The sequence below is a fragment of the Enhydra lutris genome, unplaced genomic scaffold, assembly GCF_002288905.1.
Source record: "Enhydra lutris kenyoni isolate GAN:26980312 unplaced genomic scaffold, ASM228890v2 scaffoldscaffold10, whole genome shotgun sequence".
Classification (NCBI taxonomy): Eukaryota; Metazoa; Chordata; class Mammalia; order Carnivora; family Mustelidae; genus Enhydra; species Enhydra lutris.
Genome location: NW_019154094.1, coordinates 28,147,360 through 28,162,137, shown reverse-complemented (window position 1 = coordinate 28,162,137; position 14,778 = coordinate 28,147,360). Strand labels below are relative to the sequence as shown.

Sequence of the window (14,778 nt, the reverse complement as noted above, 5' to 3'; positions counted from 1 at the left end):
GGGCGTGGGGTGTGTACCCGCGCCGTGCCCCCCGCGCGTGCTGCCGGGCGGGCGCCGGCGTGAGTCACGGCGGGGCTCGCCTTTATAACGGCCCGGAGGCTCGCGCCAGCCGCCCGCCAGTCCGCCCGCCCTCCGCTCCGCGCTCCAGCGAGCGCGCCCCGGCCCCGCGCCCCCAACGGCCCCCCAACCGCCGCGTAGTCCCGAGGACGCCATGAGGGGCCCGCGCTGCGCCCCGCTGCTGCTCCTGCTGCTGCTGTTGCCGCTGCTGCTCATACCCCCCGCCGGGTACGCCGCCGTCATCACCGGGGTAAGCAGCCCCGGGCGCACCTGTCCGCCCGGGATGCGCGCCCGCGCTGCGCCTCGGGGGGCTTGGGAGGGGAGCGGCTCGGGGAGGGTCGCCCCGGGCGGGGACATCTGCCCCAGATGCCCTTTGGCGCTCTGGGAGAGGTGCCCTACTCCAAACGCAGCGGACGGCCCGGGATCTTATGTGCGCTATGGAAGAAAAAGTAACCAAAGTGTCACCCACCTCCTTTATCACCACCTTCTCCCCCTTGCTTCCCTCTTGGAACCCTGCAAGCTCTCTCCTCGAGTTTGGTCTGTTTTTCTGTTAAGCTGAAAGAAGTTTGCTTTCAGAGTCTTCTCTAGCACTTCTTCGAGGCGTTCCAACCTCGAACCGTAAAATTTGGGAGGCCCTTTCTGAAATGCACAGGGTGCAAGACGAGTATCTCCCATTCCTGAGACTTAACCTTCTGGTCAAGGAGTTTGTTCCCCTTGCACTCTCCACAGAAACCCCTTGAAATAACTTGGTCCGAGGCCTTGTGTATGTTTTGAAAAGCAATGTGGGAGCTTCCTTCTGGTTTCTAGAGGGTACCCCCGCCCACCCCCCAGCTTCTTGAGGTTTTCCTTGTAAAATTTTTCCATTTCCAATTCCTGATAAAACACCACCAGGGCTCGGGCATAATTATGGAGTAGGTTACAATGTAGATGTTTGTTTCAACTTAGTGTAGTTGTCCTCATCATTTCTGAAAGTAGGAACTGAGTCAGTTCTCTCCTATTCTCACCAACAGTTTTCTGTGTGGATCTGAAGGATGAGTTTACCGTAGTCTACTTTACATCAACAATGCAAAATCCCTACCTTTTCCTGATTGCTCAACTGCTTTGCTCTTTTAATTTTTTTAAAAGATTTTATTTATTTATTTATTTGGCAGAGAGAGACAACAAGAGAGGAAATACAAGCAGGGAGAGTAAGAGAGGGGGAAGCAGACTCCCAGATGAACAGGGAGCCCAAAGCGGGGCTTGATCCCAGAATCCTGGGATCATGACCTGAGCTGAAGGCAGACACTTAACGATAGAGCCACCCAGGTGCCCCTGCTTTACTCTTTTATCTTTTTTTTTTTAAGTCTTAAATTATTTTACACCTCCATTAAATTACTTAAATTATCTAAGTGCACGTTATGGGATTTTAAATAAAACTTACATGTTTGAATTGATGATACATAATGAAATATTGAAATTTGACGGAAATCTGTCCTGGTCTTGAGAAAATAAAAGTTCCATAGTCTCCCAAGTGAGTTCATAGGTTTATAGCATCTTGAAAGCCCTCGTACAATAACAGTATTTGGTTATATCCAATAGGATTATAAGCATTGTGATATTTATTAAAATAGAGGTTTTTTGAAAGTGTATTTGAATAGCTTTGTCAGTCAGTCAGTGTGGTTGAAAAAAACTTTTTACAGGTCTTTCTAATATAAGAGTTGGAACATGATTGGTTTTTTTCTCCCACTCTTCCCCTGCTGGCTCATTTTAAGTTTCTGCTAATCCTCTGAGCCCAGAATTCCTTTGCAATATAAGTATCTTTTTGTTCCATTCACAGGACAACACTATTTGAATAGATCTGCAATGGGTTAAGTATGAAGGGCATTAGGAAACAGCAGTCTAATTAAAATTATATAAACCTATGCATTTCTTTGTAAATATTTCCAAGAAGTGAAGTTTTTTGTTACAAAAGTGAAATTTTATCATATGGGATATTTATCTGTTAGAGAGGCTTAGAGTGGACTTCTATGAGCTGTTTTTGTTGTTTTAACTCAGTGTAACCAAAAGAGAATTTTTTAAAAATTCCTCTAAGCAATGTAGCAATAAAGAAATGTATTTATGTCTTCATGACAGGAACCATCTGGAGCTAAATGAAAAACCTGGTAACTTATCATCCTCAGGATGTTAAATATCCAAGTGATTGACTGAATTTTGGAAAAATTTTGGCTGGATTTTCATTGTCTTTTAAAAAGGGTTAGTGGGGCCTCCGAATTCCAGGTCTTGAGCATCTGTTGACAGAAAATACTGCCTGAAACCTCCACCTTAAATATTTACCTTTTTTGGTAATAGGTGTAGCTATTTTGAAATTGATTTATGTTCCACATAGATTTGTTAAAACCATATTGGAAAAGATCACATACTGTACTTCTCATTTACAAATTGTCATGGCCACGTATACATGTCTCTGCCATACAGCTAAAAATTGGAAAATGGAAATGTTTGGTTGTTTTCTTCTGAATGTCCTAATGCCCCAAGGTGAAAATTGGAGTTTTGTCCACACAGTCATTTTAAATAGGCTGAGAAAAAAACTCCAAAAAACTTCCAATAAATATAAAAAAATTTATATTTTTGTCTAAATTATAGACTTTTTAGTTTCTTACATATATAGTACAGCATGTTTTTACCTTATCACTAGCAAAACAGATTATTAACATACCGTTCAAACAAAACATCCTATTTTTTTGTTGATTCTAGGAAGGAACAATAGTTCTTCAGATCTATTTTCATGCAAATAAATTCAGACAGCATTATTTATTTCTATTTAGATAGAGTATAAAAACTCCTCCATAGTTGATTCTTTAATTATTTGTATTTACAATTTTTATATTGAGAACAGATGCCTCGAGTAATCGTTGTTGAGAATTGCATCTGTCATGTGAATTTCTAAATCTGATTAATCTTAAAGAATAGTTCAACTGATTTTGTAATGTACACATGTGTATACCCTAAGCCAATAATTTCCTTTTTGCAGTTTACTCACCTGAAAAAAACAAAACAAAACAGTAACCTAAGGCAAAAATCTTGGTTTGTCCATTCCCAACCTATGAAATTTCTTTCTTTAAAGAAGAAATGTGAAAATCAAGCCAGTGGTTTGAGAAACATCAAGTCTCATGAACCAAATGCAAATATTTGAAAGGGAAAATGAGCATTTTTAAAATTTACATCAGTACCTTTGTGGGTCTGGAGCATTTCATGCCAGATTTAGAGACCATTTAAATCCCTTTAAAAATAAATAAATTAAGTCCTTTTTAAAAATTGGGCCCAACGTATTCTGCGGTTAACAGTCATAAAATCTTGTGATTCAATTTATGTAGTTCCTAATGGCCATGTATGGTATAAGACTAATCCAGACTTGTTTTTCAAATTCAAAGCCAATTCAGCCACAAAACACTAGAAAAAGAGAGGTGATTTTCTGTGTGTTTATTTAAGATTTTTGTAATGTGTGGGCCATTCTTTAGGCCATTTTTTTTTTAAACTAGGAAAATCTCTTCTGTTCAGATTTTATGGTAAATATGTGCAAGCAAATGAAGATTACAGTTCTTTTTTATATGTGTGATTATTAAAATCCTAGTGGTTGGAGATATAAAGAGCATTTTTGACTGCTAATTTTAGATTTCCTCAGCCAGAGTCTTGCCCGCCATCTACATTTATCTGTTTGTTTGTTACATTTCAGGCCTGCGACAAGGACCCCCAGTGTGCTGGAGGCATGTGCTGTGCTGTTAGTATCTGGGTTAAGAGCATAAGGATTTGCACGCCTATGGGCAAAGTGGGAGACAGCTGCCATCCGCTGACTCGTAAAGTTAGTACATATATTCGTATTCACGGTGGTTCTCTTACGTTGTGGTAACTGAACTCCCAGCAAGGCCTGTAGGACATGAAACCCAGGGTGTTGTGCTTGAAATTGTAAGTTAGAGAAGATGGCAATGGAAAACTCCTTCCTCTCCCCTCCCATTTTAAAGAACTGGGTCCTCTACCATCGTTACTCTAGTGAATCGTTTTCATAACCTTGCTGTCATGACATTGGCAACTTTTCAAAAAAATAATTGCAAACACAGGAATTTGCCTAAAAGGGATTTAGGACAAAAATACATGTGTGTAGTACAGTGTATGCTTCTCTGCCGAAATCGGAGTACAGAAGTTCTTGAAAAGACTTTTCGCATCAGACTCACTGATAAGGCAGAAGTAAATAACTGTGTTTTGTTTCTTGCAGAAAATTATGCATGATACAGTTATCCTTGTATCTTAATTTAAAAGTCCTTTATTTTCACTCCATCTGTGCAGGACACTGTTCATAATCGTAGAGGTTAATGATACTTAATTTTCCAACTTCTTCTGTTATCTAACAGCTCAGTGTCTCGATGACCTAAACAACACTTTTGAACGGTTTTGGCAATGAGTGGCATGACCTGACATAGGCAGGATTGGATGGCGCTTTTGAGGTGGGTTGGCAGACACTCCTGTCCACGAGGCCAGTCAGCGACATCACTTCAGGAAGCGGGGTGGGTGAGAGGCAGAAGGGAGTAGAAAGGTATGTGGAGTTTGGAGAGTCTTGGCCGTTCTGAATCAAAACTTGAGACAGTGGGATCTCAGTAAGATGCCCCAGAGACGCCGGGTGGTGGTGTCTTGCTCCCCTAGCGCCACCTCCTGGTTTTACCCAGCAACAAAGAGGAGTCGGGAGCCACAGAAGGACCCGTCCCAGGGCAGGTGGCTTGTTGGAGGCAGAGCTGCGTGTGTCCTCAGCGTTCTCTCCTGTTTAAAATAGATGGAATGTTTGCAAAGTAGCCTGCCCTCCCGACTCTGCCTTCCACCTTTTTTTTTTCCGCACATGTGGTTTAGGTTGGACAGCTGCAGTAGAGCCCGCCATCTTCCCTGTCCTTGACAGCGGTGGATGACAGGTACTGTTTTGACTTTCTCAGAGTGAGGGTAATGAAATAAATGGGCTTCTGTTGAGCTCTGAGAGCTGTAATAGGAACCCCACTTGTTTGGGTTGCTCTGAAGACTGAGTTTGGCTTTCCTGTGGTTTCCTTGAGAAATACTTCCTGTTCCATGTGGACCGTCGCTTCCCGTGGCTTCACTGTCATTGTCACATGTGACATGCGCCTTTTATTTTTGGCCACTTTAAGGCAGGAAAGGTTGGGGGCGCCTGGGTGGCTCAGTGGGTTAAGCCGCTGCCTTCGGCTCAGGTCATGATCTCAGGGTCCTGGGATCGAGTCCCGCATCGGGCTCTCTGCTCAGCAGGGAGCCTGCTTCCCTCTCTCTCTCTCTCTCTCTGCCTGCCTCTCTGGCTACTTGTGATCTCTCTCTCTGTCAAATAAATAAATAAATAATCTTTAAAAAAAAAAAAGACAGGAAAGGTTGTAAACTGTTAGTGGTCTGTCTCAATGCCTGACTCCCGGAGAGGAGGTGACACCAGCCCAGCCACCTTGGGCACTGATGGCACTTTTGCCCTCACCCTTATCAAGTGCGAGTCAACTTTTGTACGTCGGAGCCACTGTCCTTGAAAAGTTTCCTCTCAGTCTTTTAAGAATGTTGTGGTTTTTGTGCAGTGTTGGTAGACCCTTCCACTCCCTGCATACCAGAACTGTGCAGCCTTTTTGCTAAAACAAGTGAATACTGACACATTCTATGCAACTGTTCTTTGCCATAGCAAAGCGTAGTTGTCCCTTGCGGAGGACTGTGATGTCCCAGACACCCTGCCCTAAATGTTGTATATGAGTTTCTCGTTTCACGCAACGAGCCCGCGAGGCACATTTGTTTCCTGCGCATTCTGCATTCAACCACGGTAAGCCTCAGAGGGACTCAGTGACAGGCTGAGGTCACCAGGTGAGAGGGCACACAGCAGCCTGGGACTTCATGTCTGGCTGGTGCTCCCCTGGTTGTGGGGTGTTAGTCCCCATACTCTCCCACCACCCTGAAAGTGGGTTTACCTGAACACTTTACCAAAGCTGGTTGGTGTGGGATGAGAAACGATGGTCCCTCGTGGGAATTTGTCACATCCTGTACTTCTGATGAGTTTTCCAAATCCGAGGTAGTTTAATAAGAGAACCAAATTCTCTTTCCCTTGGTGCCTGAATAACTTCCAGTTCAAGTATATGAAGTGCAAGGTCATTTCCGAGAGTAAACAATACCATTCTTCTCCCGGAAACCCAGGTACACCTCTACACCTTTGTTTTTAGTCACAGTTTTAATAACGAAGTCTTTAATAACAAGTTATGGTTTTCATAGTAGAATTAAGTGATAGAAGAACTAAAGGACTAAAAAAAGAGAAAGGTTTTAATGTCAGCTCTTAAATATTCCCCTATTCAGACACCAATTTGGAAAGTGTTTCTAGAACTCAGTTTTACACCTTGTCCTACTGGATACTTCTCTGTCTTAAAAATACATTTTCATATGTCATTTCTATTTTTAAAGTAGGTCCTGGAGTTGTTACTTGTTCTGGGTGAAATTAACTTACCCTGTTAAAAAATCTAGTTACTTCCAGATTATCTTTCCGCTATATTCTATTCAAAACAACCTGAGAAAAGAAATTTTTGTAAATGTGTCCTAGTGAGTGTAACATATAGTATTCAACTTCAAACTATAGTTTGATGGTTCATCAGTGAACAGTAAAAGTGTAGACACTGCATAGAAAATTCTATTTTAATATGATGTGTCCATTCCTTTCTTTTTTCTTTCTTAAGGGGGGACTGTGGTCACAGGGCTTGGTGTTTTAAAAACACAAGACTATGAATAAGTCAAGACTACACCTGTTTAAATTTTAAACTTTCCATTCTGGCTTGACTTAGTCATAGCCACAAATGTCTCTTTATTTTGATAAAGTGAGTAATATTTGATGAATGAAATTGCAGACTACAGGTAGGAACTGATAGTCACAGAGTTCAGTTTACTATTTTGTTTGAGATACATCCACTAATTTGTGGAGTTTACAGTGACTGCTAGGCTATACCTTTATAATTGTACAGTTTTTAAATTTACATTTGATAATTGAAAAGTAGAATAAAAGATCAGTTTACTTAAGAAGAACAGAATGTAGGTTTTCCAAACACATTTTTAGTCAAATAAAATTCTTAACATATATTCATTTTTAATACTTAGGGATGAATTACTGAATCATGTCTGCAAGGAATATTTTGCTATTTAAAAATCCCACTATATAATATTTCTATTAAAACTTTTCAGAGTTTACAAAGATTGGCTATTTCCATCCCATTCTGATTACTGCTTGGCTTTGGAAGTTTATAATTATGTAGTTAATACTTTTATTTTTATTGCTTATTAGTTTATAATTTTCTTCAATTTAAACAACTGTGTTTCCTCCCCCAAAATTGTTTTTGCTTCACTTTTTTTTTTTTTAAAGATTTTATTTATTTATTTGACAGAGATCACAAGTAGGCAGAAAGAGAAAGAGAGGGAAGGAGGCTGCTCTCTGCTGAGCAGAGAGCCCAATGCGGGACTCGATTCCAGGACCCTGAGATCATGACCTGAGCCGAAGGCAGTGGCTTAACTCACTGAGCCACCCAGGCGCCCTTTTGCTTCACTTTTTATGTTAACATTTTTAGTATCAGTTTAACTTTTTGTTTTCTGGAGTGTTTTTTTGGTTTTGTTTTTTTAGCTACACTTTAAGATTTGACCAATGTATTTTTCTTTTCTGGAAAAAAAAATTTGAAATTAAAGCCTGGGGTTTGTCTTTGTAAAAAACAAACAAACAAACAAAGGGGCGCCTGGGTGGCTCCGTGGATTAAAGCCTCTGCCTTCGGTTCAGGTCATGATCCTAGGATTCTGGGATCGAGCTGCATCAGGCTCTCTGCTCAGCGGGGAGCCTGCTTCCCCCTCTCTCTGCCCACCTCTCTGCCTACTTGTGAAACTCTTAAAAAAAAAATATATATATATATATATATATTTAAAAAATTATTAGCCGTTTCTGTTTTAGAACCAACCAATGATGAAACATTGTAAACATACTTCCAGGATAAAGTATAACCTTAAAAAATATTAATTAAAATATGACCAATATAACTACAGAATTTAGTGGAAGCTGGGTAGATGAAAGCCCAATATGTTAATTTCCTCATCTTTCCTACCATAAAGCTCAAGAGCCATTATCTGCATTTTCTCTCTCAGGGCAGCATCCCTGCTGTGAATACAAGTTCCTTGTCAGAGAGACTCAGGGGACATAAATACAGTTTCTCAGCCTGGGAACTTGACGGTATGGGCCTGACAGCTCTTGGTGGTAGGGACAAGCCTATGTATCAGAGAATGTTCAGCAGCATCCCTGGCCTCTACCACATGACGCCAGTAGTCTCCCTCTCTCAGTTGTGACAACCAGCCATGTCCCCAGACTATGACAGATGTCCCTGTGATGGTTTGGGGCATGGACCTTGCCCTAGCTGAGCACCCCTGGCCAAACACTACATTGACTTTGCCTCACAGGACACAGTGTAGGAGATGAAGCAGCATCATTGCATTGGGAGCTCAGCAGCTACTGAAACCCACAGCTTGGCTTGCCCTCTCTTCCACACAGGATACTTGTGCTGCCCCACTTGAGAGCTTAAGTGGGGGGAGGGGAGGCTCCCCTTGACTCACAGAAGCTACCACCCTTACTCTTGCAAATATTTTGCACCTCTCTAGACCCAGAGGCCCAGGCCTACAAGCCAACAGCTTCTCCAGTCCAACTTGAGTTCCGCACAACCCACGAGGCTGACCCCCTTATTCCCTGTTTTCCTTTACTCTTTCCGAGGACACAGAGCAGTGGGAGGCCAGATCCCATGGTAACCCTCTATGCACAAGAAGATAAATCATTGCATTATTTAGGGTTGTATGAATATATAATTATTCCAAAAACATTGGAAGAAACATTTTAAGAATTGACCAAATTAAAATATGTTGGCGACCCTCCCAGTTATCAAAGCTGGAAATTGTGAGAGAGGGACAGGAACTGTGAGACCTTTAGTTTGTATTTTATGTGCCATCATGCTATTTGAAATTTTTTAAAACTGTGTACTTATTGATAAAAGTTATGGTAACAAAACTGGCATTCCTTAAAATTGTCATTTTTTATTGAGGTAAAATTGTATATAAATTATATAAGTTTTAGGTGTACAACATTGTAATTTGACATCTGTCTGAAGTACAAAGTGATCACCATCCTTCACTATTCAATTGACCCCCCTTCACTCATTTTCCTACCCCAAACCTCCTTCCCACAAGAGACCAGCACTTTCCATGTGACATGACCAGCCTTCTCTATATTTCTTTCTTTAGCAAAGTTGACTCTGTTTTGAGAGAAATCACAAACAATACATGTGTTTTGGGTCAGTACTGTCTTCTCTTTACAAGTGCTGCAGATGGCTAGGAGTCATGCCTTGTGGAAAGCACTGCAGGTCCAACCTCGGTTTCTTTGAGAATCTGCTGTTTGGCATTCTGGGCTTGTGGAAATGCTGGAGTGAGTTGATTCTAAAATAAACCGTCAAGTTGGGACTGAACGGTTGGCTCCCGGGCTCTCTCTGTGCCTCTCCTGTGTCCTTTCTTGTGTCTCTGGCTATTAGACGCCTATCGACTTTGTCACACAACACGTGTAGAACTAGGGGATGCCTGTGTGGCTCCGTCGGTTAAATGTCTGCCTTGCTCAGGTCATGAGGGATCCAGCCCTGAGCCAGGCCCCCTGCTCAGCCGGGAGTCTGCTTCTCCTCCTGCTCCCAGCTGGTGTGTGCCTGTGTGCTCTCTCTCTCTCTGTCTCACTATCTCTGTTGCTATCTCTGTCTCTCTGTCTCTCTGTCTCTGTCTCTCTCTCTCTCTCAAATAAATAAATAAAATCTTCAAGAAGAAAAGTATGTGTAGAACTAGAAATGAAGGGGCCAGTGGAGAAATTGCCAAGTGTATCACATCAGAAATGGTGCCCTTTGTCAGTAGGGGCACGGTGAGAGAAGGAGAGGAGGAAAACTGCTATGAGCTGGCACAGATAAAAAGGGGGAGAGACACAGAGCAGATCTTGCAAAGGGGGAGTGGGCTTGTGAAGAATAAGAACAGGGCTGCAAGTTATAAAGATCCCTGCAGGACAGTGTGATCACGATGTCAAGGTTGTTGGGGCAGATCTGGGCTAAGGCCAATAGTACCTTGTCACCTTCAATAAGAAAAAGGAAAATCCGTGATATTTTTGAAAGATTCACAGAGACATATGACCTTGGGACCATGTTGCCAGGGTGCTCCCTAGGCCCTAGAACTATCCTGGAACTATCCCCGGGAAGGCCCTCTGCGTCTTTGGCTTCACGTGAGTCCCTCTCTCTGAGTTTGGTGGCGTGGGTCACTTTGGGCCTGCTCAGTGCCGGGCAGTGGCGTATGGAGTGAGGAGAAGCCACATTACCTGGGAAGGACACCCCTCTGCCTTAAGGCAGAGCACGTCTGGGGAGATGGGAGGGGTCACTGACAGGAGATAGGCTTTTAACAAGTATTCACTTAAGCGTCTCCTGTGTCCCAGGCTAAGTGCCGCGTGTTCACAAATGAGATGTCCTTTCTTCAAAGAGCCTGGAGTTGGGGGGGAATAGTGGTATTTGAGAAAAGAGCAAAATCTGGAAGAAAGTGGGGCTGGGTTTGATGATGACAGGTTCCCTTTCAGCTGAGTGACCTCAGTCAGCCGTGTCACTTCACCTCAAGAGGAAGCCACTTAGCTTGGGTCAAAAAAAGGCAAAAAGCTAGCGTACAAGATTGGTGTGACATTCATGCACGATGCCTCATGAAGCCTGGGTCTGGCTGGCCACCACTGTCATTTTTCTTTGCAACTGTTTTCAAGGGACTAGGAATGCACGTAACAGGCCAGAGAGCGCCCGTGGTTCCTTGGGGCCCACATCACTGGACGGCAGGCACCCCAAGGGGCTTAAACTATCCTCCTGGTCCTCTGTCTTCCATCACTACAATTCACGCCACGTGATGGGCCCAGGCCTTTCCTGTTTTGTTCTCACTGTCTCTGTAGCACGTGATGTAAGGCCTGGTAGGTCGGGGACAGTAAATGTCTGTGGAACGGGCAGATGAAGGAAAGCTGCTTGGCGCAGTCTGTGTGTAGCAGTTTGACGCGGTCATTATAGTTACACCTCGCTCAGGTCAGCCTCCTTTACCTTGGATGTTGCTGCCTCTGTTCATTTTTCTCCACATCAGCATCGTTGGCCCTTAGGGCCAGAGAGGTCTTCTTGTTGGGGTGGCCATCCTGTGCGTTGAAGGCTGTCTAGCAGCATCCCAGGCCTCCACCCACCACTCATGCTCCTTCCCCCAAGTTGTGACAAACAAAAGTATCTCTGGATACCACCTGATGTCCTCTGGTGGGCAGGGATGGAGTCACCCCCAGCTGCCCACAAAGTGGTCTTAGGTGTGTGACACAATGAAGCTCTCAGAGACTCACGGCTAGAGCAGATCCGAGAGGTCCAGGGTTGGAACTTCTCCTGCTGTCCCCTTGTAATCGCCCGAGCCAGTGCAGCTGGGCCCACCTCCTCCGACACGTTCTCAGGGCCCACAAATGAGCCAGCCATCCACGTGCCCCTGGAGCACACAGTGACAGAACCATTCTGAGCATGAGTCTGAGGGGCATCGAGGGCCGCGGCCCCTGCAGGCAGGCACTGTCACCAGAGCCTTGACAATAAGGCCCTTGTCAAAAGGCAGAGGAACCTGGGGCGGCTCTGCCACTTCTCCACGTGCATATCAACGCCCACTTGAGGCTTCCCTCTCTTTTTTTTTTTTTTTGTATTTATTGACCTCCGTCATTTCCCTGGTCCTTCCAGAACCATTTTGGAAATGGAAGGCAGGAAAGAAGAAGGAGGAAGAGAAGAAAAAGGAAAAAGGAGGTAAGGGGAACATGAGCACGGTGCCCGCCCAAAGATAGTGCCCAGTGTACTGAGCCCTGACCACTGTTTGGACTACCATACAGTTGAGTCTGTCCTCTTAGTTCAGCCCCAAAATAAGGTTAGAATGGTTCTGTCACCGTCTGCAGGCAATTTTTTTCTACGAACAAAGGAATTATTTCAAAGGCATCTGGAAGATGCGTCTCAGACTTTCTCATTAGGACAGATAATTGGTACGGGCTGACCTCTCTTGGTGGCATAGACTAGGAAATACACTAGAATGATAGAGAGCAGACAAAAAACAGCAGAGTTGAGAAACAGACAGGATGCATTTTTCTGCCCTGTATAAACCATAGAAGGATCCCTAAGGCATAAGTCTCTGATAGCTTGCCTCTCTCAACTTATCCTGGACCAGAGTAATTTCCTGTCCCGTTACATTTGACTAACTATTGCCTCCAGGCCTGGGGAAAATCTCTCCCTCTAACTTCCCAAGGAGGCAGAGTCTCAAGAGGACACCATCCCCAGAGCAGAGAATGAATTTTGTTCTTTGCCTCTGGAACATATATGTATTTTGAGGGACTCCACTGGCCCTGAGACAGAGAACCATGATGCTGGTTGCTGGTTGACCCCCCTCAACCCTGCTTCACTGGTGGCATAGGCAAGACTCAGAAGTACCACTTGGATCCCTCTTAGAATGAAGCCAGCCTTTCTCTGCTAGCTCTCCCTGGGCCGGGGTTTAGTTTGTTCCTTTTCTGTGACTCAGGCTTTTCTCCTTCCCTAGTTTCCCTTTTGCTCCTCCCCTACCCACACTGCTCAGAATTCTGACCCCTCCTGCCATCTGTGTGCAAATGTGTGAGTTTATACATTGTTTGTTTTCAGTGACTCCATATTTACTCATTATAATATAATTGTGGTCATACCCTTAATGTCATGCCCTCCTTAAGGAGCTTATTAATAGGATGCTATAAAGAGAATTAAAATGAAGAAGTAAAAGGTAGTATAGCTTGGTGGTTAAAAGGTTGGTCTCTCTGGTCCAGTTGCCATCCAAGTTTCAAGGTCTGCGTCTGTGAGCTTGGGCAGGTTGCTGATCTCATTGTGTCTCAGTCTCTCGCCTATAAAATGGGTATAATGAAAGCATTTGTCATCTTCACAGAATGGTTGTGGGATGAAAAAGGATAATAAAGTGCAGAGCATATCGCTTGATTAAGAGTTCCAGGTAACACTAGTTGTTCTTATTCAAACAGATTTCTCCAGAATCAGGTTTTTTGGTTTTGTTTTTTAACATTTCCTTCTCTGACTCAGTTTTCTTCTTCTGTCTTAGGTTCCATTTTTTGGGCGAAGAATGCATCACACGTGTCCATGTATGCCGGGCTTAGCCTGTTTACGGACTTCATTTAATCGATTTATTTGTTTAGCCCGAAAGTAATCACTTGAGAGTAGAAACTTTAAATGTGAACAGCCACACGATGTCTGTAAAGTCTATTTACTTGTGATTGTGCCAAACAAATAATATGCCAGAAAGAAATGCTGTTGCTTCCTCGGCTATCCAAGTAACATTTCTATCTTTGATGTTTAAATGACTTTTTTTTTTAATTGAAAGCGGATTTTAATTTTGGATATGAATGTAAAGTGCAGGGCATTATGGAACCAGTTCTCATTTTCCCGTCTGTGTTTTGATTTGGCTGGGCTCTTTTAATGCCAATAACTCACCTATTTTCACAGAAATGAGAAGAATAAGAATTTGATATTTTGTCACAGGAAATTTTTTTTCTTAAACCCTCTCCCACCAGCCCTGCCCATCACACACACACACACACACACACACACATGCACACACATACACATATACACACACTCTGGGGTCTCTTTTCTGTCTTCAAAGAATTTTAAGGCTCTCACTTTATTTTTCACCATTTCCCTCACCAGTCCTCTAGCCTTTGAAAGTGGGGAGCAGGGTTGTTCCACAGACTCTATTTGCTTGCAGAATCACTGTTGAGACTCGAGCTTTTTGCCTGATACTTAAACAGTGAAGGGTGTGTAGTTGAACTAGACACTCCAGACTTCTAGATGGAGTAGAGGTTGGACTGCTTCCAAACTTTCACGGAACCTGTCCATGCAACAAGACTTCAGGTCCACTGTGTGACAGGTGTGAGTGAGTCCAGAGGGAAGGGAAAGTCAAGTTAGTCCATATATCTAGATTTGGGTTGGTTTAAAAAAAAAAAAACTAAAAACTTTTACAACATGACATTACATTTATTTATCTTTCTCTTTATGAAGTTTTTTTTTTTTTGAAGTCTCACAGAGATGTTCCAGAAAATGCCACTTGAAGAGGAAGTATTGATTTTAATCTGGCATAACCCCCGTTACCATTTTAAAATCGGTATTAAGTTGTAATTTAAACTTCATTTGTAACCAGAAGATCTCTTATAATGGATTACCTGACATCCTGCCATGTGTACCTATATCAATATTGCTGTGTAAAAATTCTGTATCAGAATAATGACAGTATTGTATAACATTTGATTTATTTTAATATTATATCCTTATTTTTGTCACTGTTGTCGTCAGTTTTTATTAAAAGCAGCTTTCTCTTAGCTCACATTCTAAAATGGGCAAAGACCCCCAATGCTGGGCAGATGGCACTCACAAGACCTGCTTGTCACTCACTTTACATACAGGAAAGTTCTGTTTGCATGAATCTTAAGGTCGTACAAAAAACAATGTGTAAATCAGTGAGGTTTGGGAACATGAAGGAAGATTGTGACGTGCTAAACTGGCTGTAATCAGGAATGGACTCCTATGATGTCACTGTTGATTCAGCAAATCATGACCCAGTGTTTATCACAAGCCGTTAGGC

At 43.0% G+C, this 14,778-nt stretch overlaps 1 protein-coding gene across 2 annotated transcripts; it reads left to right on the top strand.

The window, feature by feature from the left end:
• The first annotated feature begins 211 nt into the window (after nucleotides 1–211).
• LOC111144293 (prokineticin 2) lies at nucleotides 212–13,347 on the top strand. Of its 2 annotated transcripts, XM_022498535.1 has the most exons (4): nucleotides 212–307; nucleotides 3,770–3,895; nucleotides 11,862–11,924; nucleotides 13,243–13,347. In XM_022498535.1, exons 1-4 carry the CDS (start codon nucleotides 212–214, stop codon nucleotides 13,345–13,347), a joined length of 390 nt encoding a protein of 129 aa, XP_022354243.1. The 2 variants fall into 2 exon arrangements, with proteins under 2 accessions (XP_022354243.1, XP_022354244.1); XM_022498536.1 differs by lacking the exon at nucleotides 11,862–11,924.
• The last annotated feature ends 1,431 nt before the right edge of the window (nucleotides 13,348–14,778 follow it).